At 32.2% G+C, this 26,984-nt stretch overlaps 1 protein-coding gene across 29 annotated transcripts in view; it reads right to left on the bottom strand.

Moving 5' to 3' along the window:
- Window positions 1-26,984, bottom strand: part of LOC139511984 (peptidyl-prolyl cis-trans isomerase G-like) — a 48,976-nt gene that overhangs the window by 19,011 nt on the left and 2,981 nt on the right. For 22 of the 29 annotated variants that reach the window (XM_071299234.1, XM_071299258.1, XM_071299247.1 and 19 more), the window contains exons 2-4: window positions 22,395-22,479; window positions 19,235-19,428; window positions 676-830 (exon numbers count right to left, since the gene is read on the bottom strand). In XM_071299234.1, coding sequence (XP_071155335.1) covers window positions 676-787 — 112 coding nt within the window. In that variant the 5' untranslated portion in view covers window positions 788-830; window positions 19,235-19,428; window positions 22,395-22,479. Of the gene's footprint in view, window positions 1-675; window positions 831-19,234; window positions 19,429-21,057; window positions 21,079-22,394; window positions 22,480-23,638; window positions 23,917-26,984 lie in introns of those variants that run through there. The other 7 variants (XM_071299262.1, XM_071299237.1, XM_071299260.1 and 4 more) reach the window with 6 other exon arrangements.

Here is a 26,984-nt window from a genome sequence, read left to right as displayed (position 1 = left end):
CGTATAAAATTTAAAGGAGAATGCAAAAGCCAAAGTTTCCAACAAAATTGTACGATTAAATGAAACATAAAAACTAAAAGCCAAAGCCATGAAAGCCTGTATCATGGTTTAATCTGCCGATAAAACAAGTAGAGAATATTCATCTGCTCTGTAGATACAGTAAAAATAACTTGGTGAACAGTCTTTTTACAGTGCATGATAGTGAATTAAGATGAAAAAAGCATTTGTGAATGGTAAACTGTCATATAAAACTAATAAAGAACTCAACTTGCAAATAACAATAACATGTAACTCAGTGATGTAAATGCCACTATAATCAATTGTTTGTTACAATTGGTGTAAGTCTCAATCCTATTATATAACTCAAAAAATGTCAACACAAACACATTTCAATTTTCTGTCATATGTTAGATTTCACTTAGTAATCCAACATTCTTTAAATGACATCTGCTTGTCACCTTAACAAACAAAAATGTCTCGACTTCCTGTTTAATTTCTTTGAGTTAGCCAAAATGTGCTTGTTTTGACATTGGACAGTTTAAATATGATTGTGAGGTCTTACGTTCGGGTCACCACCAGCGGTCAATATCTGCAATACAAACCTGACCAGACAAGGCTTTCATCTCCATATTCTGGTCTCTGGCTATTAATTTAAAAAAAGAAAAATGTCTTTACCTGATATTTTATCTTTTTCCTCAGTGCAGCCACCACCATCACCAGTTGAACTGGTTCCAACACTGGTACCTCCACCAGTCATTGTATTTGGTCTGGTTACCATTGACTTCATTTTTATTGTTTACATCAAGTTGCTTGAACTCAAGCTGAGAATCCTGAAAAGAATGAAGCAATCATTTCCTTACAAATTTTACTTATCATATTCTTCCAAAAGAATAGTCTATAAATAGTACATATAACATATATAGTTTATAAATAGTACATATAACATATATAGTCTATAAATAGTACATATAACATATATATATAATGAGTTTCTGTCATGTGTGTCGATGACTTGTGTTATATCTTTGTATGCACAAGTTTCATGTTAATATTTGAGAATTTCCCAAATTAAAAACCCGTATCAATCAGGGGTAACACTTATACGAGTAATGTTCATATACTTGAACCTGTTGAAAATGCAAGTAATATTTATTTGCAAAGGCCAATTTGCAAGGTTTTATTTTTAATTTCAATGTTTGATTATCTCCCTTTTCACTTTAAAAAAAAAAGTAATTTGATTGTAAAAATCCCTCAAATTCTAAGGTTAGGGGATGTAAACTAGAGGCTCTAAAGAGCCTGTGTCGCTCACCTTGGTCTATGTGCATATTAAACAAAGGACACAAATGGATTCATGACAAAATTGTATTTTGGTGATGGTGATGTGTTTGAAGTTCTTACTTTACTGAACATTCTTGCTTCTTACAATTATATCTATAATAAACTTTGCCCATTAGTAACAGAGAAAAATATTTGGTAAAAATTTACATAAATTTACCAAATAAATGAAAATTGTTAAAAATTGATTATAAAGGGCAATAACTCCTTAAGGGGTCAATTGACCATTTAGGTCATGTGGACTTATTTGTAGATCTTACTTTGATGAACATTATCGCTGTTTACAGTTTCTCGCTATCTATAATAGTATTCAAGATAATAACCAAAAACAGCAAAATTTCTTTAAAAATTACCAATTGGAGGGCAGCAACCCAACAACCGGTTGTCCAATTCATTTGAATATTTCAGGGCAGATATATATTGACTTGATTAACAATTTAACTCCTTGTCAGATTTCCTCTAAATGATTTGGTTTCAGAGTTATAAGCAAAAAACTACATTTTACCCCTGTTCTATTTTTAGCCGTGGTGGCCATCTTGGTTGGATGGCCAGGTCATCGGACACATTTTTCAAACAAGGTAACTCAAAGATGATTGTGGCCAAGTTTGAATTAATTTGGCCCAGTAGTTTCAGAGGAGAAGATTTTTGTAAAAGATAACTAAGATTTACGAAAAATGGTTAAAAATTGACTATAAAGGGCAATAACTCCTTAAGGGGTCAACTGACCATTTCGGTCATGTTGACTTATTTGTAAATCTTACTTTGATGAACATTATTGCTGTTTACAGTTTATCTCTATCTATAATAATATTCAAGATAACCAAAAACAGCAAAATTTCCTCAAAATTATCAATTCAGGGGCAGCAACCCAACAACAGGTTGACCGATTCATCTGAAAATTTCAGGGCAGATAGATCTTGACCTGATAAACATTTTTACTCCATGTCAGATTTCCTCTAAATGTTTTGGTTTTTGAGTTATAAGCCAAAAACTGCATTTTACCCCTATGTTCTATTTTTAGCCGTGGCGGCCATCTTGGTTGGTTGACCGGGTCACGCCACACATTTTTTAAACTAGATACCCCAAAGATGATTGTGGCCAACTTTGGATTAATTTGGCCCAGTAGTTTCAGAGAAGAAGATTTTTGTAAAAGATTACTTAGATTTATGAAAAATGGTTAAAAATTGACTATAAAGGGCAATAACTTCTTAAGGGGTCAACTGACCATTTCGGTCATGTTGACTTATTTGTAAATCTAACTTTGCTGAACATTATTGCTGTTTACAGTTTATCTCTATCTATAATAATATTCAAGATAATAACCAAAAACGGCAAAATTTCCTCAAAATTACCAATTCAGGGGCAGCAACCCAACAACAGGTTGACCGATTCATCTGAAAATTTCAGGGCAGATAGATCTTGACCTGATAAACATTTTTACCCCACATCAGATTTCCTCTAAATGCTTTGGTTTTTGAGTTATAAGCCAAAAACTGCATTTTACCCCTATGTTCTATTTTTAGCCGTGGCGGCCATCTTGGTTGGTTGACCGGGTCAAGCCACACATTTTTTAAACTAGATACCCCAAAGATGATTGTGGCCAACTTTGGATTAATTTGGCCCAGTAATTTCAGAGGAGAAGATTTTTGTAAAAGATTACTTAGATTTATGAAAAATGGTTAAAAATTGACTATAAAGGGCAATAACTCCTTAAGGGGTCAACTGACCATTTCGGTCATGTTGACTTATTTGTAAATCTAACTTTGCTGAACATTATTGCTGTTTACAGTTTATCTCTATCTATAATAATATTCAAGATAATAACCAAAAACGGCAAAATTTCCTCAAAATTACCAATTCAGGGGCAGCAACCCAACAACAGGTTGACCGATTCATCTGAAAATTTCAGGGCAGATAGATCTTGACCTGATAAACATTTTTACCCCACATCAGATTTCCTCTAAATGCTTTGGTTTTTGAGTTATAAGCCAAAAACTGCATTTTACCCCTATGTTCTATTTTTAGCCGTGGCGGCCATCTTGGTTAGTTGACAGGGTCACGCCACACATTTTTTAAACTAGATACCCCAAAGATGATTGTGGCCAAGTTTGGATTAATTTGGCCCAGTAGTTTCAGAGGAGAAGATTTTTGTAAAAGATTACTTAGATTTATGAAAAATGGTTAAAAATTGACTATAAAGGGCAATAACTCCTAAAGGGGTCAACTGACCATTTCGGTCATGTTGACTTATTTGTAAATCTAACTTTGCCGAACATTATTGCTGTTTACAGTTTATCTCTATCTATAATAATATTCAAGATAATAACCAAAAACAGCAAAATTTCCTCAAAATGACCAATTCAGGGCCACTGGCAGACCTATTTGGAAAATCACCGTGATTTTTGTAAAAAATTCGGTGTTTTTTGGCCAATCTGCGCGGAACGGATAATAAATAGAGGTTCATCGTAAATTTTCCGTTTTACAGAATATTTTGCGGTTCTCCGGAGATTTTCCATGTCTCAGGGAATTATCCGTTTGTCCGATAAAACGGGTGTGTATTGAGTCATTGATAGAACCAGTGATGCGTGAGCGACGGTTATTAAAAGGTCGGTTGTATAATCCGTTATGCGTGAGCGACGTTCAATCATTAATTGATCGTTGTATAATCCGTTAAGTGTGAGGGACGGTTGTATTGAGGTACAGATTGTGATATATGTAGAAGTTTACAGAACTACTAGTATCATTAATCGATTGAGATATAAGGAATTTTCAAAAATTTATCACATATGATAATGTTTCTGTAAATTTAGAGAGAAACAGATTATATATTTCTCGGGGTTAAAGGTTTACTTTTATGATGGAAAAATACATGTGTATTTCTGAGGCCGCAGATCATTTAAACTTCATTGGCAAATAGGAATTTTTAAAACGGTCTTGATCACCTGCTGATCCATTAATCTTTCAGAATGAAATGCACATTTATACCTCTTGGGGTTGAAGGCATATATTAGCAAAATTAACAATATGCTACGATGAGATAATAACTAGTTGCGAATTTTAGTCCGAATGTGTATATATATATGAGCATATGGACATACATTCATCTTTATAATTAATCAGTTCATCTGTCATTTGTTTTATTAAATTACTTTTCAATTGTGGTATAAATACAATTTTATCATTGTGTAAGACGATTTGAGAATAATGCTTTCATCGTAAATACTTCAGAAATTATAATTGATTCAAGAACCGTTTATTGGAACAAAAATAAAATGAACGGCCTGGAGGAAGTTCTAACCTTAGTTGATATCAGGGGTCAATTGGTATAGCAGTATGTTACGTAATACAACGATCGTCGATGCATAATATGCATATGTATGTATATAGTATGCATGCAACTGGATTTCGACAACTCGTTGGTTGTCTTTTAGACAAAGAAGTTCCATTTTAAAGATATGAAAGTACGTCAATGCACGTCTTGTAAACTAATCTGTTACTTTTTGAAATATAAATAAGTTATATTTAAAAGGTTGGATGGTTATTTCACACGTATCAAAGTTCTTCTGTCATCATTACTGTTTTTCAATTATTTTTTGAGAGTTCGATCTTAAAACTAAGTTCGTCCTGACATTTATGGAATATTTGCCACTGGAAGTTAAACAACCAACAATCAATCATCTTATTACAAAATTTAAAATATGCCTGAGCGATAATATTCTTTTAAATTTTAATGTGAAAGACAGTTTCTCCATTTATAAGAAGGCACTTCAAGGTCTAATGTTAAGTGTATCTAAATCCCGGGATTGAGATTTATTTACTATACTAGCAAAAAAAAAGAAAAGAATAGAAATGATGATACGTTTTTTTTTAATAATTAATATATATAATTAACGTTAAAAATATATGTAATTAACTTGATCTAAAACTTGACCTCGCTCATTATAGAGAATGTTAAAAATCAATTGTGTCGACTGCACGGGATTGTCCAACGGCGGGAAATACCCTGTAACTATAAACACAGGTGATGTTACTGACCGATTGTGGAATGTCAATTAAAGGGTTAAAGTGATGTGTAATGATTGACATTATTGTGCGCTTGAAAGTTGAGGCTCTAGTAGGTTCATTTCAATTGATAATCGAAAATCTAAAATCATTTTTTTTCTCAAATCAACGATGAAGTTTTGGATATTATGGAAGGGATTTTTTTAAGGACAACGGAGGTACCTTAAAAGTCTATAGGAAAATATACAAATAAAATATTATAAAACAATTTCGAAGGTCACAACTTGTATCTTATAAATCAATGATAAAGCGACTTCATCAGTATTAACAGTTATAAGATTGCAATCAGATGACTTTTAATTTTGTTTGTGTTTCAGGAGTGGGAGTGTATAAGATTACCTTATATTACAATGTTTGTTCATATTGCTTGACCCTTATGGGTGTAATTTTGCAATAAAGATTAAAAATATATATTTTGGATGTTCCATTCTCAGCATTGTTTCTGGTCTTGTCTGTTCGTTTGTTCGTTCGTCCGTCTGTCCCGCTTCAGGTTGAAGTTTTTGGTCGAGGTAGTGTTTGATGAAGTTGATATCCAATCAATTTTAAACTTAGTACACATGTTCACAATGATATGATCTTTCTAAATTTAATGCCAAATTAGAATTACCTCATTTCCTCAGTCCACTCAGGGACTTTCTATACTAATTAAAGATAGTCCTTGGTCTGTTAAACATAGAAAATGATAGTGCGGATTGGGCATCCGTGTATACTAGTGACACATTCTTTTTTTTAATTTATTAAACTTGTTCTCAGTGGCAGATCCAGATTTTTTTATATATAAGGAGAGGGGAGACTAACTGATAATGTCATGAGAGGACCAGCTCCAGTCATTCTCAAGTGATTCCCTATATAATCAATATTTATTTTTCAACAAAAGGGGGCGGACACCGTGTCATTCCCCCTTTATAGCCGACTGAGAAACTCAAAGGGCTGTTTAGGCAGTCTATGTCGTCAAAAGCTTCTATGTGTTGTATAGCCAGTCATTGAGTCAGTGTCGTTAAAAACCTCCATGATATCAATCAATCAAATCAAGACTATTAAAAACTCTCATCAACGCCATTCCCCACTAAATCCGGCTCTGGTTCTATTAATTTCATTACTTCTTCAACATACTAGTATCGGGAGCATGTGAGTATGGTAGCACTCCGTAGATAGGTCTGTAGTTTTGCATGTATGACACTAACAGTTGGCCTAACGTATTAGAAGGCCAGGGTTGGAAGGTTATTCAACATTCTGTGGCTCAATTGTAACTATATTTTCTGTGAAGTGCTACCTAAGCCGTGGCCTGGTGAACCCTACCCATTTTTTTCAAAGGATTTTCCAATAGCACATCGAAACACTTCCAGCATTCTATATTTTTTTCACCAAAAAAATTGTACCTCAGCATAATACAGGTCATGAGGTACATTTGTTTGAGGAGGGGGTTTCAATTACTGTTTAATTTCCTGTTACTACGAATTTTCGGGATTTTTTTTTCATCAGATTTGCCCTGTTGTCTTTTCTTTTAACTCCGTGTAAACCCTCACACGCGATGTTTACAGAATTATTTGTTTGTAAAATTAAATTTGTTGTATTACCTCTTTTATCAAAATAATATTTAGTTAGCTTTATTAGCGCCTTTTCAAAGTCCAAGCATTGAACATTGCAAACACATATAAATATTTTCAAATGAATTAGAAAATATCTTCCCAAATCGACAGAACGAACAGAGAGATATTTGCCACTGGTCTTTACCCAGTTAACGATTCACTCTTAAATGCATTTCTCAAAAAACGATGGAAACAGAAAAAACCAGACTATATCTTTTGGATAAACAGCCAAGGACATTTTCAGACATGAATATAACTGCATGGACCATCGCTTAAAAGTTTTGTGACAGAACAGACTTACAACTTTACTATACTACATGTACAGTGCTTAGAACTCTCATAATTTTACTCCAGTTTACATAGTGCATTATTTTATGTTTTATGATAACAGAACTTTGTTTTATCAAGGTTTATCATAACTCGTATGGTTTTATGATAACTGATTTCTGAGGAATATGTGTAATAATGTAAACTTTATTTAAAGATACGTTTTTTCCAATTGGCGCTAAAGAAAAGCACCATATGAATATTCATGAACCTACAACGATTGCTCAAAATCGTGATTTAAAAATCCTGTTTGTGAGATGTAGATTCATTTTAATACCGAAATTTCGTCTATATATTAAGTTTCACAAGTGTATAACACGGAGAAGCTATCAGAAGGTACATTACTTCCATTTTGTTTGGGTGTGAACCATCGATGTTTACAGCAATATCAAAGAATAAGATGATGATGGTAGAAAGAACTATGGGCGTCGTGTGGCAAATATTACATGCATATCGGACCATGAGTTGTCAATCTGTATGAAAAGATTTCCAATACAAGCATATTATTGAGAAGGAATGTTTACATGCTCTCGTACTAGTATTACAGGGTTCTTGTGTCGTTCACCTTAGACACACATCTTTTTAACGATGTTTAAAAAAAAAGACAGAACCAATTTAATGTCATATATCCCTATTTTTTAATATAACTATAACAAGAATACCCCTATTTAGCGGACAAGCAGTTTATTCTTTTTTCTGTTATTGAATATTGAATACCAAGAAGGAAAGTAAATCCCGAAATTAATTTGAAACTTTGATACTCAATAGTTTTCCAGCAAAATATTCACAACCCTTGGGGATAATTAGTGTTTGTCCAGTGGCATGTATAACATGCATGTCGGAACAGGAAATTTTGCATAATGTACTTTCAGAACCATGTTCACATCATTATACATTATAGCCAACAATTGAGACGACAACTCCTTCCTTTGTTCGAGAACAATCTTGTTGAAATAGAAATCTGTGATTTTACTATGTCCATAACTTCGATGAACCCAAAGCAAGTTAAATATCGACCTGTATTTAATTCAAATAAGTTCTCTTCTTCTTCTTCGTCCATCGACATCCCATGATAACATACTGTTGTCATACGAGGACTAGTTTATTTACAGAACTTTTAACCCAAATAAACAAAATGTATGTTTCTTTCTTATGTTCAATGTAAAAATGTATATAATTTTGAATTGCAACTATCTATAGTTCCGTAACTTTCTATCAAGGCGTATTAAAGAATGGTCGATATGTGCGTATATTTTTGTTAAATCAATATTTCTTGTACGTTTCAAACTGTCCTTCACTTTTGAGAACGAGTACTTACATTTCCCCAAATTTACCCTTGGAAAAAATGTGAAAACAGATTTTTATTTTATCAAATCTTTTTTTTTTTTAATTATTTAGATTTTTATAAATAATATTCTTTACAACAGAAATGTAATTTATAAACAAGCTTATGCGTTTAGTAATGACTAGTATATCGGACACGCAAGACAGAGATTTATACTATACACCTGATAGTTCAAAAGTTTCAAGTTATCGGTCGTATACACTGATCAATACCCTTAGAAGTGAAGCGATGCATGAACTTGCAAGTCCGACAGGAAATGGCTTGAATACCTGAACGTGTCACCTCACAATACATTTGGGAGTAATACCTTTAGCCATGCTGGTGATCAGACAAGGGAAGGTACAAATTTATTTAAATAAGTTTATTACATAAAAGAATTATGAACAAATTAGATTTTCGAAAACAATTTTCACGGAACACTTATTTACGCTCATTTATGACTGAAAACTAAGGATTTTCTTATCCCAAGCATAGATTACCTTAGCCGTATTTGGCACAACTTTTTGGAATTTCGGATCCTCAATGCTCTTCAACTTTGTACTTATTTGGCTTTAAAAATATTTTGATATGAGCGTCACTGATGAGTCATATGTAGACGAAACTCGCGTCTGGCGTACTAAATTATAATCCTGGTACCTTTGATAACTGTTTGAACTATGACTTTTTCACCAATTCCCATATAAACAGTTAAGTAGACAGACCTTGGTTACCACGGTATAGCTGACTTATATTAACCCTTAAACCAAATTTCAGAAATCCTTGTATTGTAGTTCCTGAGAAAAATGTGACGAAAATTTTTCAACTTGGCTATCATGTGTAAAATCAAACAAGTGTTCGGTAAACAGGAAGTTGTTGAGTGATGAATCTGAAAACGCATCAAGTTCCAAGTATAGCTGACTTATATCAAGCCTGAAACCAAATTTCAGAAATCCTGGTAGTGTAGTTCCTGACAAAAAATGTGACGAAAAATATTCATGGGACGGACGGACTGACTGACAGACTGACGGACGGATGGACTGACGGACTGACGGAAGGACAGACAGAGGTAAAACAGTATACCCCCCTTTTTTTCAAAGCGGGGGTATAATTAAATATCTTACAATGCAAAGCTAGTTGTTTGCGATGTGCGATGATGCGTAGCTGCATGGTAGATTACCACGTGAATTAGATCATTTTGATTATCTTTGAATTCACCACAGTCGCTTGAATTTGAGTGATATATGTATGAAAAAAAAATACTGTTATATGTATAATATATATTTATCATATGGGTGCGATAAAGGGTGCGCATCAAAGTTGCGCGATATGGATTAAACAACAGGCTATTTATCACATATGCAAAACTACTGTATTTACTACTAAACATATGATAAATAGAGAATAATACATGGCAAAATCCGTATCATATGCCGTATCACCCTCGACCAATATCATCCCTCGGGCCTAAAGGCCCTTGGGCTGATATTGATGTCTCGGGATGATACGACATATGATACGGATTTTGCCATGTATTATTCTCTATATATTATACATATTATATATTATACATATAACAGTATTTTTTAATTTTTTTTTTCATATATATTATACATATAACAGTATTTTTTAAATTTTTTTTCATACATATATCACTAAAATTCAAGCGACTATGAATTCACAAACACGTGGCTGTTGACACATTACACACAATATACTTAAAATACCTGGGGCAATTTACACTTCTGGTTTATTGTCCCTTTAACCAGCCAGTGTATCTGTGTATGATGTATTTATCTACCGTGCAAGGGTTGTGCAGCCAGTCAAGGTCGTTAAATGTATCTCTAGCTCCATTGACAGACTCCCATAATATATTCGAAAGCGGATCCCGGATTTTGAAAAAAAAAAAAGAATGTGGAAGGACGTAAAGACAACATTACAAATTGGACTAGTGTACATGCAACATTCAATCTATTTCTTGTGTGACAGTTTACTGACTGTCAAACCCGTGTTCAATTTATTATTTTGATATGGTTCCATCATTCGAAAATAAGTTATTAAAATCTCAGTAGGCTAAAACAAACTACTGGATTTTACCCACAGAGTGCAACAAACACAGGTCACGGAAATGGTTTCTACTACTTCAAACTTTGGCAATCTAAAATAAAATCTAATCAGTCAATTTTACAGTATCACAATTTCATGTAACAGAAGAAGATAGTGCCTTGAAGATAGCTGAGTAAAATAAATATTTTTTTAAACAAGATATATGTAGGGAGCTCTATTTTTAACCAACCCGTGCATGAACAGATTCATTTTTTCTTGTATTTACTTCCTGAATGACACAACTCTAGAAATGTTTGCCACTGGACATCAATTTAAAAATTAAATAGAATCAGACAGTCAGGCTCGAGAAACGGAACTTTATAGCAAGATATATACTATAGTGTATACAGATTGTATTTGAACACATACGAGGGTCTTGAATATTGTCTTATAGTTGTAAGTAATTTTTCTGTAGTCTTCATATTTTCCCCCATTATTCTATATTCTTTGTTTTCTTGGTGTCTATTTTATTTACTTTTTTGGCCCTTTGTTGTGCACTTTTTGTCCATATATATTCTCTCTTCTTCTATATAAATCCTATTCAAACCCTTATAAACATACACAATCAAAATGTTCAACTCAAAACCCCAGTTGACTTGTCATCCATGGAGTTTTTCTCAACCGTTGAGAATATAACAAATGCTAAATGAGTCCGTTTAAAAAAAAGATGTGGTGTGATTGCCAATGAGAAAACTCTCGTTAAGAGACCATATGCCACAGAAATTAACAACTATACATGTAGGTCACCGTACGGCCTTCAACAATGAGCATAGCCCATACTGCATAGTCGGCTATAAAAGGAGAAAAAGTCTAGGAGTCCATTACTGATATTAAATATATATATGATTAATATATCACGTATACGTCTGATGCTTAATTGTTGGCTCTGCTGGAAGGCAAAATATTTAGCTCTTTACTGACTAGTATTTAACAACTGAAACTAGATAAGTTATGAAAATCAAGGAATCTATACATGCTATAACAGCAAATTTAAACGGAACCAAAACGCAAATTAGTAAAATAATAAGTATACAACTAGCATTTCAGCATTTTAATATTGGTAATTATTAATGATGTAATGCGTAAATAAGTTATCCTACACAGTGGAACAAATGGGAAGCCAAAGTACGTTAATGTCTGGATTAATCTTCTGCAAAAACAATGTCATTTTGTTTATTTTATCTGGTTAAATCTTCTGACATCAGACTCGGACTTCTTTAGAACTGAATTTTAAATGTGCGTATTGTTATGCGTTTACTTTTCTACATTGGCTACTAGAAGTATAGGGGGAGGGTTGAGATCTCATAAACATGTTTAACCCCGCCACATTTTCCCGCCTGTCCCAAGTCAGGAGCATCTGGCCTTTGTTAGTCTTGTATTATTTTAATTTTAGTCTCGTGTGTACAATTTGGAAATTAATATGGCGTTCATTATCACTGAACTAGTATATATTTGTTTAGGGGCCAGCTGAAGGACGCCTTCGGGTGCGGGAGTTTCTCGCTACATTGAAGACCTGTTGGTGACCTTCTGCTGCTGTTTTTCTATGGTCGGGTTGCTATCTCTTTGACACATTCCCCATTTCCATTTTCAATTTTATTTCAATAAACTGACTTGAATAAAATTTAAGCAAGTTAAACTGTAAGCTTGCCGCCGTTGATACCCCCGCCGAAATATTTCGGTTCACAGGAAGTTGTTGAGAAATGAATCTGAAAACGCACCACACGGTACAACTTACTTGCATAAACCCTGTAACCAAATTGATAGATACGAAAAAGATGGATACGAAAAAAATTTACTTAAATCAATGTTTACATGTAATGTATGACGTACTTAAAATCATCTTTGTGTAAAGAAACGTTTGAATTGGCTGATCTTTTTGTAAAGCATGCTATTTTGACGTTTACGGATTCAGACTCATTAAAGATGCAAACGATGCAAACGGCTATGCTCGCACATGTTTTGATCATTTCTTTCAAACACATACGTTTGCAAAGTTTACATAAACTTTGACAAACTATGCAAACGCTAAAAATGCGTCTGCAGTTTGTCGTTTGTTAGTACAAACGCTGCATTTTTTTCTAACTTCAACCTGATTAAACGAAGTATTTGTTTCTACGTTTGTAAAAAAGTCTGATTACCAACAACATTTGCATGCATTATTGAAAATTCAAACAGGGCCATTAAAGATTTATCAAACGATGTATTTGTTTCTACTCGTGTAGAAAACAGTAACACACGCGACACAACGTTTACAAAATTCTTGTTAGAAAGAAATGCGGCCTAAGAAAAATCTTGTTAGAATCACAAGAAGTCTTGATAGGTCGTAAAATAAACTTCCCATCACTTTATTCTTTTCACATGTCAATTTAAAAAAAGAAATTCGCAACGATGTCATAATTGAAAGCACGAGGAAGGCTGGCCAAAATGTTCAACTTGCGGCTAGTGATTGACAGGTATGATTATATCTTGGGGCTCTTGTGGGGAGCGTGGTGTCGGACGGAAAAAAGATTTCCTGTATTCATATATATATAAATGTCGATCTGATGTGGAAAATTGTGAGTTTTTTTTTAATAGCACAAAGAAAAAGACGTTAGAAGAGTAACAATGTGTAACTATAAACGAATTACTCGTTTATAATCTACGAGACTGATCAGATCGAAGTTTGATAATAAAAAAAAAAAAAAAAAAAAAAAAAAAAAAAGCATTCAATATCAAACCTTCTTGGTTGGAGAAAACATGTTCAATGTATACCTGCAAATATGTCTTAATAAATTATATTGTGTATTTAAATTATCTCCATTGAATACAATACAATTTATTAAATGTATCTATGATATCCTCCATAAATAAATATCTGAACAGGTAAAGTTAAATTCGGATCAACAGATTGATTTACGACCTTCCTCTTGTCCATGTTGTATTGCAAAAATATCACAGCAGGTATTGCTCACATAAGACAAGTGTCAAATCAGTATGACATAATGTCGGATTACGGCATCTGCAGTAATTAAGAGTCTGTTTTTACTGTTTTTACAGGAACTGATTTATCTTAACATGACAAACAAAGAAGAATTTTGTAAGGTGAACATATTTGTAGTATTGCAAAGTTACCACGTGCATTTTCCTGTTCATTGGTCACATTTAAATAGATTATTCTTTATTGAACTAAATTCGATATTTAAATTGCAAGTAACTTTAATATCAAAACCACCGCTTTTTATTTCTCGACTGAAAAGGGTAATAAGACGGTTATTTTTATCTGACTGTAAACAGTGTATATAATCACAACGATCTATTAATATCCGTTGCTCACAGATAACGGATTATACAACGATCTATTAATAACCGTCGCTCACGCATCACTGGTTCTATCACTGACTCAATACACACCAGTTTAATCGGACAAACGGATAATTCCCTGAGACACGCGGATAATTCCCTGAGACACGGAAAATCTCCGGAGAACCGCAAAATATTCTGTAAAACAGAAAATTTACGATGAACCTCTATTTATTCTCCGTTCCGCGTAGATTTGCCAAAAATCGCGGTCATTTGCCAAATAGGTCTACCAGTGGGGGTAGCAACCCAACAACGGGTTGACCGAATCATCTGAAAATTTCAGGGCAGATAGATCTTGACCTGATAAACAATTTTACCCCATGTCAGATTTGCTCTAAATGCTTTGGTTTTTGAGTTATAAGCCAAAAACTGCATTTTACCCCTATGTTCTATTTTTAGCCATGGCGGCCATTTTGGTTGGTAGGCGGGGTCACGCCACACATTTTTTAAACTAGATACCCCAATGATGATTGTGGCCAAGTTTGGTTAAATTTGGCCCAGCAGTTTCAGAGGAGAAGATTTTTGTAAAAGTTAACGACGACAGACGACGACGGACGACGGACGCCGGACGCAAAGTGATGGGAAAAGCTCACTTGGCCCTTCGGGCCAGGTGAGCTAAAAAAGAGCCTAAGACAGTTATTTTTGTTGTTACTAAACAACGATTTCTACTGACTCAATTGTTAAGTAACTCCAGAGGCCTTAAAAATTGCTCCTTAGAGACTTATACATTGTAAATGGACAGTATTTTGATAATAATACTAACAGATCTTCACAAATTAGGTTTTTATAGTCCATAAAATGATTATGATGATATTTTTTAAAATAAAGTAAAGAAACAATTTTTAAACACTCTATTATAATATCAATTATAAAGCCTCAAGTTGAAGAGAATTTCAAGAAAAGAAGCAATTCATGACAAAGACCAACTTTTTAATTTACTTTAACATGTACATGTTAAACCAAGCAAACAATCTGGATTATTTTACAAAGGAGGCAAGAAACATCTTGTGGAATCTGGATTAAAAGATATACATACAATAAAGACACACCAATTTTTATTAAACCCAAATAAATGCAATCTTAAAATAAAACAAAATACACAGACACACATACTGCATGCACAAATGACCTACATAAAAGCTGAACAGATGGTGTAATTAGCTTAACTTGCACTCATCAATAATTCATACAGAAATGACCTTTACTAATTAACAGTTTAGGTCAAGAATGGTAATTTATATAAATGTATAATGACTTTGTCTAAAAGATGTCTTATCCATGTCGTTTTTATTTATAGGGATATTATTGCATTGATCTCATTTTCTCAAAATATGTATCTCATTTGGTAGAATTTTTATTTTTTTTGAAAATCTATTTGGACCCCATGAATGATGATGAATTTACAGTACAAAAAAAATTTTTTGATTGAAAATATTAAAGAGAACGAAAAGTTAATATCTGCTCAGGGCATTGTTTATGGTGTTTTATTCTCATCAAGACAGCATTATAAATGCAAATGGCTGACTATACAATATGGGTTTAATTGTTTTGTCATTGTTGAAGGCTGCATGGTGAACTATAGTTGCTAATAATTACTTCCATGTCATTTTGGGCTAATATCTTTTTATTTCTATAAAGGAATAAAAATAAAGTGTATATTTACAAATTTTCATAAAATTATTTCACATTTTTAGGTACCTATAACATGATTTATACCATTACGAATACACTGTTATTAGCTTCTTGAGAGATAATGTCTTTGAACAATCTAATATCCTTCAATGTCAAGTTTCTATTCCCAATGAAACTGTAGTTAAATATACTCCATCCCAGACTAACAACAACATCCCACAGAGCTGAATTAACCTTCTACATACAATCTAAATCAATCTATTGTCAAAATTCAATTACAATCCTAGTATCACATCCTGGCATTTTATTAAAATCACTTACTCTCCCTTCATTTTATCTTACATGATTTCAGATATATTACTTATTGATTGTTATTGATCATCAAAAAAGGTAAAGTTTGTCTATTATTCATGGAAAAGTAATATATTCTCTACATTGTGTAAGGTCAAATCTTAATCTATCCCATTATTTCTTTTTTGATAGGGTCACTTACAATACTGGATTTTTATTTTGAAAAATAACAACGTCAAAACATTCTTAAATTACAGGGTAACAGCGTATAAGGGTTTTTTTTCATCAGAAGATACCCAATGTTATTTGACCATGACATATATTGTAAGAAAACGAACCTATTGTTAAAGGATGTGTGTTAAAATGTCTTGTGGGTTTTTCTTGTCTCTTTTGGTTGCCATCTCAATGAAGATAAAGATGGATGGCTCTTCAACATCCATTTTAGACATTAACTCTAGTAGCAAATATTAGACAAAAACATGTTGATTGATATGAAAATTATCCCTTCTCTCTACTTGACTGAAACACTGCCAAATTTTTACAGTGCTAGATTCAAGATATCAATTTACAGGGATCTTGTCACCCTACATAGAAACAGCTCAAACTCTGCTGACGGTTTGTGCTATATTGAAAAGCAGAAAATACCAATTTTCAAGTGTTTGGTTTGACCAAGACAGTAAACTAACCAGGAACTCTACACTTGAAAGGAGCTCACAACTATGAGACTACTGATGCAATCACGGTCTCATTGACATAAACCCAACATCTCCTTTCATTCAAATATGTATCATCTTTTCAGGCAACATTTTACTCTAAATAAAACTAACGCTACATTGAAGACCTGTTGGTGACCTTCTGCTGTTGTTTTTTTCTATGGTCGGGTTGTTGTCTCTTTGGCACATTCCCCATTTCCATTCTCAATTTTATGTTTACAACACAAGTTCAACAGAGATTCTTATTGGTGCATCATTCCCCAAATCGAACTAACAATACATGTATATCTCAATGTAGATGACTGTGTGAAGTACAAATACATGTCAAAAGTATTTTGGACTTACCTAAAGGAAACAGAAATAGACAATGCTAAGCCATGCTTCTCATTTCAAACTACTTTCTGTCATGTAACATATTAAAGTAATACTAACATGACTAACAAAGCTGTTTTACAAAGTTTGTATTTAATTTATACAATCAAACCTAACTGTCAGTGATGCATGTTATAATCATCAAACAATTATAGATTTTCTGTAAAAATTATCATCCTATAAATATGTGCATTGTGAACATTAACATAAAAAGGAATGTCTTTAGTCTTGTGTAATTAAATTCTACATCTAAATAAATCCAATAATTGAAGATAGTTATAATTTCAAATCACAAAAAATATGTAAAGAGCCCAAAGAGACAGTCAGTTTCAATTGCATGATCTCATGCATGGGAGTCTAATTCTGTTAAGTCACAACTTTTTTTTAATTATGAAATTTCATCTGGAATTGAAACCTCTCCTTTGTAATTTTAAAATATCTTAGTAGGATTTTCTCTCCTATTGCACCCGTATATATGGCTGTAAATTGTAATTATCTGTTTGTATTCTTAAAAGGAGTACAATTTTGCAGATTTATTAGAAGTAGCAAAATTTTAAAGACAATAGACATAACACTATTAACAGCAGTGCAAGCTTCATCCATAGGTTTAAAATTGCTTACCATAGACACTTTTCTAAGGTTTAAAACCTTGCATTTAAACAAAGCTGTTTTGCAGGTTAATTCTAAAGAAACAAGCCATCCAGGGTCGGATCCAGCCATTTTAAAAAGGGGGATTCCTAACCTAGGACAAAGAGGGGGGGGTTCAATTACGTGTCCCCTTTCAAATGCATTGATCCGCTAAAAAAAAGGTGGGTTCCAACCATGAACCCCCCCCCCCCCCCCCCTAGATCCGCCAATGCCATCTGTTGTTTCAGTTATGAATATATCCCATGTAAGAATCACTTTTGAGAAATTATTTTACTAGAAACTACTGTTAAAACGTTGCCCTTCTACTAAAAATGACTACCATTCTTGCCAACATTTACAAAATGTATGATTGAACTCAACTTTTTCACAGGATTTTTTTCAGAAATATATATTGACCAACAAGCCATCTATTATTTTGGTCATAAAAACTTGAGATCAATAGAATCACATTTGAGAAACAATTGATATAGAATTCGAAACTATCATAAAAACTTTGCCTTCTAATTTCAATGATAAAACATGTATATTATGTATGTATACGTAGATTTGTCTATATTGTATCATTTATTTGTAATGAAATAATTAATACAGGAAAACATTACCAGTCAACTTCCTGACAATTTACAAATTCCATAATATAACAACAAATACATGTTTGTGATCCAGTATTATTGAATGAGAGTCAATTACTTGTCCTATACAAACTTGTACATAGTATACAAATAAACACCATCTGTTACACTTTAACACACAAGAATGAACAAATGTAGCAATGATTATTAAAATATGTGTGTAATACTTGTTAGTTTAATGTCTGGTCTGAATGTCCAGTAAGACCCACTTTTGGCCCCAAAATATAGCAGTTTTACAAAATTGTTAAAATATAAACTTTAGTATAATTTATTGGAATGTCATGAATGTAGAATGCTTCTGCTACATAAATATGGGCTGTTTATGACAATACAATGCGCATTGCACATACATCAGGTACTCGCATCATTTTCACAATTTTAGCATTAAAAATAAAAGTGGCCGCATTTGTGTATATATATGTTTATATTATCACCTAAATTTAAATGCAAGAAATCTGTTTCTGACTGGTAACCGTAAACATTATTAATAGGAACTTTTCCTCATATTTCTTAGCATGGATCCGGACCAACACATTTTTACATGAGAAAAGTTACTCTTTACAAAGAAATATTTAAAGAACTCTTATTTTTAAGACAACTGTACATGTCTAGATCTACTGTACAAAATTAACAAAAAATATATATATTGGATGGAAAATTGTCTCATTGGCACTCATACCACATCTTCCTATATCATGTTTATCTATATGAATATTTTGTACAACAAATAAGCAGAATTTAATTTTAAATTGCAAACATTTAGTTGTATATGGTAAAAAATTGTAAAAATAATGTGCTGTGAAATTTTTCCAAGCAAAGAGTATTTATTATACAATGTAGCTGCAACTCAACATGCATGATTTATACCTTCACTGCTGTAATCCTTCTTTCCAACCAACTGGGCTAAGTATGTAAATCTGGTTTATTTAACAGTAGCCTCTCAAGATTCTTGTCAAATCCTTGTTTTAGAACAAATGTCAACTGAAAATGTCTCCTCTGATATTAAACTGTACCAATCTTGTGAAAAAATCAGACTGTTCTTATTTTACAGACTGAAAACACTGAAAAAGAGAGACACAATCTATGAGATAAATTTCTGTAGGAACTATATATCCTGTAATCCAATACACATATATATCTAAAAGTCTGTGATAAAACCAGTCTAAAATCCAAGTCTTCTTTCATAGTCATTTCTTATAATCAACATGATCAGGTTAATATCTTTATACTTGTACAAAAATCAATGACTACTTCTAGTAAACACTGCCTTAATTGGTCATAAATTTTTAATTAATTAAAGGCTATGAGATTCATGCATGACAACATTTGTATCTTTTAATGCTATTTGTTCTCAACAGGAAATTATATATATGGGAAAAAAGTACAGTGTATTCTAGGAAGGTTTTTCGATTGAATTTTTGGAATGTTGTTAGTTCTTTTACTTCATTGCCTCCTGTTGATTTGGCCAGATAATCTGAATCCAGAGAGGAAACTAAATTTTACAGTTCAGTAAAATTAATCAATAAGTTATTCTTTCATAAATTGTTTATGTATGCTACTAAAATTTAAGTTCAGGAGACAAAGCTAAAAGTAAGAGATGCTAATCATGTTAAATTAAAATGTAAAAATAAAATTTAAGTTTATGTTATTCCCAATAACTTCTTATGTGTCCCACTTTTGATAGTTTCATTTGTTTTGTCCTGTTTATCTGATAGCCACTGATGTTTCATTTGACAGTGAACAGGATTTGTATATTTTCCAAACAAGGGTTACCAGTATTCAAGCAATATTAGAAATGGTGGTTAAAATTAAACATTTAAAACGAATATTAAATGTTTGGATGACAGCCAGACAGGGGTTAAACATAATTTTGAAAATTGAACCAAGTGTGGAGGATTTTCATAAATAATTCCAACCTATTAAGTCTCAGATCACTACACTTCTACTCTATATATATTCTGGTATAGCCATTAACATGTTTCTCATGTTTTAAAGATTCAGATCTTCAGCCACAGGATAATAATATATAACAGCTGCAGTCTTAACAGTCTTTCTTAGATTTTCCAAATCAATGCTTGGCTAGCATGTTATATTATTTATATCAACTGTAAGCTTGAATGTTGTAGATAAAACTATCTTTTTTTCCTAAAACTTATTGATTTAGTAGAAAAAACATTAAACCATATAAACAATGATGAAAGACCACTAACTAGAAAACATTAGTTAATGACATTAAGCTTCTTTGAACAAACATTTAACAAACATCAAAGTTCTTTTAAGCATCTAATAATATATAATTTAACTATAAACTGAGCAGAACCAACAAATCATATTGTTTCCTTCCTATCTGTGATGATTTAAGAAAGTCCATCTTTTCTAACCTAAAATTATTCTTATGTTAATTCTTGATCATATATATAGAAAGGTGAAACAATGCCATGGTCCACTATAACCATTGTTTGTTACAATTGGTGTTAGTCTCAATCCTATTATATAACTCTGATTCTCACTTAAAAACAGAGTCTCCAAAATAATCATTGAACTCCCAGTCACCAAGTTTAGAAGACTATATATATAATGGGCACAGATAAATCTATAAGCATGATAAGTGTCAGCAGCTTGTTGCACTTGTTAAAAAGAAAAAGCCAAATACAATGTAGCTCAGTAGCCAAAATAAAATATATATATACCTGTAGTCACCTTTAATTTGCCGTAACTACAAACACAAGGATACTTTTGTCATTTTCAAACAAGTACCACTCACTATTAAAATCTTACACACATATATCTTGTTATCATTTGTTTGAAAACAAGGTTTTGAAAAAAAGCTTAGTCACCTTACCTACTGGTACAAGTGTACACATATTTTATGTAACAAGGAACTAACATAAAAATATTAAACAAGTACATCTAATTCTTTTTTTTTTGGCCTGAAGGTGTTGCATACTATCTTTTTAAAGTTTTATGATAATAGGCTAATAGGCAATTTTCAGAGCCAAGAAAAGATGCTTGTAACAATATCCATTCTAAAATGGACTGGCACATTATGCCACATACAAGCATCATAAAATACAGTATAATTTTGCTGTTACAGCTACTTTAACTAGGAATACACAAGGGCTTGACTATCATAAATTATATCATCATAAATCAATAATTGTTGAATACCTAGTATAATATTATCTTACTTATCATATTATCTTTTTAAAAGCACATTTGATATTGCTCCCTTCTGAGAATTTAAATACAATTGCACACCTGACAATATTTTGTTTGTTCAAAAACATTTGTCCTATAAAACACATTCTTACATGTTACTTTCATTGTATATATAAATCCATAGATATTTATAGTTATTTCATAGTCTTCCAAGACTGTAAGTAAAAGAACTTACCACTGATCTGACGATTGTTTATATTTTACATGTTTAAAATCAATTATTAGCTATATATAATGTTCTTCCTGCCAAGTCAAAATATTAAGGATTAAGTTTTCTATCATTATCTGACCATTTCATGTTTGTTGTATAAAAAACATGATAAAACTGTTTCCCTATAGATAATTTTTCAAATATACCACAACTTCCTCCTAAATAAGATGTATTGCACATAGTACATGTATGTAACACAAATGTACAAAACATATGGGGAAAATTACTTTTAAAAATTTAGGACTATATACATGATATAGTTTAAAACAACTATTTTTATAACAGTACAATGAAAATGTACTTCAAAACTTTATATGTTTAACAACATCACATGGTCTTACTATACATTGTTCTTCAAAACAGGATACATTTTCCCTCTTCTGAAATATATTATATTCTAAATGAATGTTGTCTCAGTCAGTTTTTTGTGAGATACATTGCTAGTCCACTACTTCATTTTTTATGCCATTTCACTTGTGTTGTTTTTATTGTTTTCTGTAAAATATGTGACCTTCTGCTCAAGTATATATATACACATGTATTTACATGTAAACATGCATACTGGTAATACAAACTTATTTAGTTATAAACACTTACCACACTTCTTGAAAATTTCCCAAAGGCAAAGATATGATTAAAAATATATGTTGATCAAGATTCTGTATTTTCTTCAATTTTGTTTCTGAAAAAAAAGAGACAAAAATATACTAAAGTTTGAAATAAATTCAGGCTTTTGTTGATCCCTAAACTACATAGATACAAAATGTATCTTAAACACATTCATGTCTAGGTGAACTACAATCCAACTACCTCTCGTCCATAATTTACATTGTTGATAATAAAATTAACAAGTGAAACTGCGAGCTACTGCTCACTGATGATACCCCCGCCGCAAGTGGATAATATTAATAGTGTAAAAATATGCAAGTGTTCGGTAAACAGGAAGTTGTCGAGTGATGAATCTGAAAACGCATCACACAATATAGCTGATTTATATAAATCCTGAAACCAAATTTCAGAAATCCTTGTATTGTAGTTCCTGAGAAAAATGTGACGAAAATTTTCAACTTGGCTGTCATGTGTAAAATCATACAAGTGTTCGGTAAACAGGAAGTTGTCTAGTGATGAATCTGAAAACGCATCACACGGTATGGCTGACATATATAAATCTTGATACCAAATTACAGAAAGGGTGGATGTGTAGTTCCTGAGAAAAATGTGACGAAAATTTTCAACTTGGCTATCATGTGTAAAATCATACAAGTGTTCGGTAAACAGGAAGTTGTCAAGTGATCAATCTGAAAACGCATCACACGGTAAAGCTGACTTAGATAAACCCTGAAACCAAATTTCAGAAATCCTTGGAAAAATGTGACGAAAGTTTCATGGGACGGACTGACGGACAGACGTAAAACAGTATACCCCCACTTTTTTAAAGCGGGGTATAATATTAAAATTAACAAAGTACAGTACATGGATTTGTCTGTTTTAGTAGTTTTTGCCAAAGTCTGCATAACTGCCTGCCATATATATAAAATAACCTTATAGAAAATTTGGGCTTTGTTGATTTTTTTTGTTTGTTTGAGGTTTACCAATAGACAATTCCCAAAATTATCAGATTCCTACAAAAAATACTGAATCCACATGTACAGTACATTATGTGTATATATACAAAATATCACACATCTAAGTACATGTATATAAATCATTACCATGTGCATAAATAAAAACATGTACATGTACAAGAAAAGCTATTTATATTTAATATAATATAACATAACAATGATAACGCATTTTTTCTAATTTCTAATTTCGGTTTCTTTTTCCTAGAACTAACCTACCTTTATTTAAACATGAGGTAATGCAAATTATAACATCCTTTTTCAATTCGACCACCTCACAAACACGACTACATGTAACACCATTCTTATAATTATCACAATAAGGATAACACTAACAGATAAGTTGACTAAATACCACCTTGTTATCACAGAATGTTTACCTCTTTATATGTATAGCTAATCTCCCGTAATAAAATGTCCACCATTATTTTTTTAAAGGACAACAAAGACTCAATAATGTCAATGTTTAAACATGATAGGTCATGCTCCAGTGAATCTATATATCCTAATCAATAGGCCTGATATACCTGTGTTATACTATGTAACTAAAGTAAACAATGGCAAAATGAATTGTCTCTTTATTTACAAAATGTACACTTAAAGTTTAATATTTTCTTCAATCATTACATAATATCAAAAATGTTATATATTATTCAAACACTGCAATGGAATGTAGTTTATACAAAGATATAAACCTGTGTTGCTCACCTCCTGTCCTAGGTTTAAGTGTATATGTATCAATGGATGCTCACCAACATTAAAGACTAGATTTCAAAACAAAATATACTGCTTTGACAAGCACAGCTGGATACGACTGGAGAAAAAGTTAGGGCAAAAAAAGGACACAATATTTAAGCTTGATACAAGTCTGAATTAAAAAAATAAATTGTGACCCCCAATTTTACTTTGGAATTTCTTAAATCTAAAAGGAAAATATTTACCCTTCCTCATTTTTTTTACCCCACCTACCTTTTTCCTTTCCAAAAAAAAATAATAATGCAGGAATTCTAATTTCTTTAATCTTGAGGGAAATACAAATGTATATGGGGATTCAGAAGCTGACAACTTGATACATGTACATGTAGCAATATACAAATTCTTTTTTGAGTCGTGTACAAACTCTACCTTACAGACATGTACAATGTAGTTGCTGCAAGGAACCTTTATATACATGTACATGATATACATACATGTATGTATATACCAAATAAAGTGATCCTATTACTGATACTCATAATATTTCACTTTACAATATAAATGGGGATGTGTCCATGGGACACAGATGACGAAAATATCCGACATGTATCCATTTGTAAAGAGGCATAACTCTAGAATGGTAAAAGTGATGCCACCAAATTTCAAACATGGTCTGTGTTTTTTAAAAGGTAATAATTAAGCATTGTGTATAAGTTTCATAACATTTAGTAACAAGACAAACTAAAGTTAGAGAAAGGAAAAATTTTTCCTTTTGTAAAGGATCATAACTTTAGAACAGTAAAAGTGACAAAAGTCAAAAGGGGGGTTTTGTCCACAGACAAAGAAATTTCGTCATTTTTCACACAACTTCACAAGAAAAAATAAAACAGATCCGCATAGATCTTACTCAATTTCAGGATACTTGGTGAAAAATGATCTTCAATCACGAAAACTGATACAGTAAAGAAAAAATTGCAAAAAAGTCGAACAAAAATAGGTTTTAACAGACATGTCAAAAATGTATATGATAGGCTCGTCCACTGGAAACTTGAGGATATTTGGTTCATCAGTTGTCATGTATTCCTGTTTTTAATATCTAAATGGACGATTTTTTTCTGTTATCTATGAAACAACAAAATTTCAAATGATTTGTTTATATTTCTTTAACTTGACGTCTTCCACGTTTGGACAAGTCCATTTTCCATTTTTCTATGAATTGATGCATCTTAAGTTACGGAATGATGACAAATACGGGAAACAAACTTATTGGGTATAGGGTTTTAAACACGGGTTTCGTTCCGCAAAATTATTTGCGCAAACCACATTTCAAGGTCAGTTATGACATGTACAATGTATGATTGATTTGTCTATTTTTAGATACAACATATATACTAATTGGAAGTTGTTATCAATTCTGTTAGTGTTAATTAATGCATTTCATTTCATAAAAAAAAAGAATATTTTATTTATTTTTCAGGGATAAAGTATTTGTTAGGGTCGGGGAGAATAAAAAAAACCAGGAAAAGTCAATTTAATTTTTATTCTGCAAATCGGCAAAATACGGTCGGCAGATCCGTAAACCAACAAATTAAAAAAACCCTGGTCTAAGGTGTAAATGTATATATTAGATGTCCAAATTAAAGCTTATTCTCATGTTTGCATTGCCATCAAAGTTTTTGCAACTACGAAGGATGGCTCAAATAAAAAGTAAGTTATAATTTGGAAGTAATGCCTAGGTCAGTCAGAGCTCAGACATAAATGAGTCTGAATCTGCTTTTGACTCATAGAGGTCTAAACTTGTAAGATTTAGGATTTGTCTCCCTTTATTGCAAGACAAAATACGACTTTAATAAGGTCTAAACTTGTAAGATTTAGGATTTGTCTCCCTTTATTGCAAGACAAAATACGACTTTAATAAGTTGAATATTGTTAAGCAAGAAACAATTGACCAGAATCAAAAAGTTGCAATTATCGACTCCTACAAGACGATAAGTTATCAAAATTTGTTAACTTCAAGACCCACGCATATTTATAAAAAGGTCATGCATCTAAATCAAATAATGACAACATTGAAAGACAATGCTTTGTCTTCTAAAAAAAAATATGAATGAGAGCCTAAAAAATCGGAGATAATGTTAATTTACCTTACAGTGCAACCACCTGGAACCACACTTAATGAGGTAAAACATCTGTGTTTAGTAAGGATGTTCAATTAGATAATTAAATATAGATAGGTCAAGTCCTTTTGAATTCTCAGACAGGTTTTTGCTGTCATAGGTGGTGTACTTTGGCCACCAAGTTAAATTAAGTTTTTTCATCAACATAAATAGACCTAAACAAGTCTGTCATTTTCTGACTTGGATAAGTCTAAAATTGAAAACACATTTTTATGTTAAATACATGAATTGACTTCTTTAAGTCAAAAACAGAAATAGACCTGTTTATGTCTGAGCTCTGACTGTAGGTCACACATTCACTGATCACCTCGCTGGATTGACTGCAGATTAAATCTCAAGGATGATCCCTGAAATTTAGTTTCTGTAGTCCGATACAGATCCCATATGTATGCATAACAGTTTGACTACAGGTTTTGACGTTACAACACGGATAATTAAGGACAAGGTCATTTGGTAACAAGAGTGATACATGTTTTTACGGTGATGCACAACAGTTTGACTGCGGGTTTAGACTTTACAATGCAGATAATTAAGGACAAGGGTCATTTTGGGGCAAGAGTGATACAGGTTCATAGTGAGACACGGTTTAATACAAAAATGACAGTTAAATTCGCAACGACATGTGTCAGGCGTATGTACTGCAGATAAACAGCTGTTTAATAACGTTTATAAGTAAGGGTTATTTTAGGACC

Source organism: Mytilus edulis, chromosome 2 (assembly GCF_963676685.1).
Source record: "Mytilus edulis chromosome 2, xbMytEdul2.2, whole genome shotgun sequence".
In the NCBI taxonomy this organism is placed as follows: Eukaryota; Metazoa; Mollusca; class Bivalvia; order Mytilida; family Mytilidae; genus Mytilus; species Mytilus edulis.
This window is presented reverse-complemented; position numbering and strand designations above follow the sequence as displayed.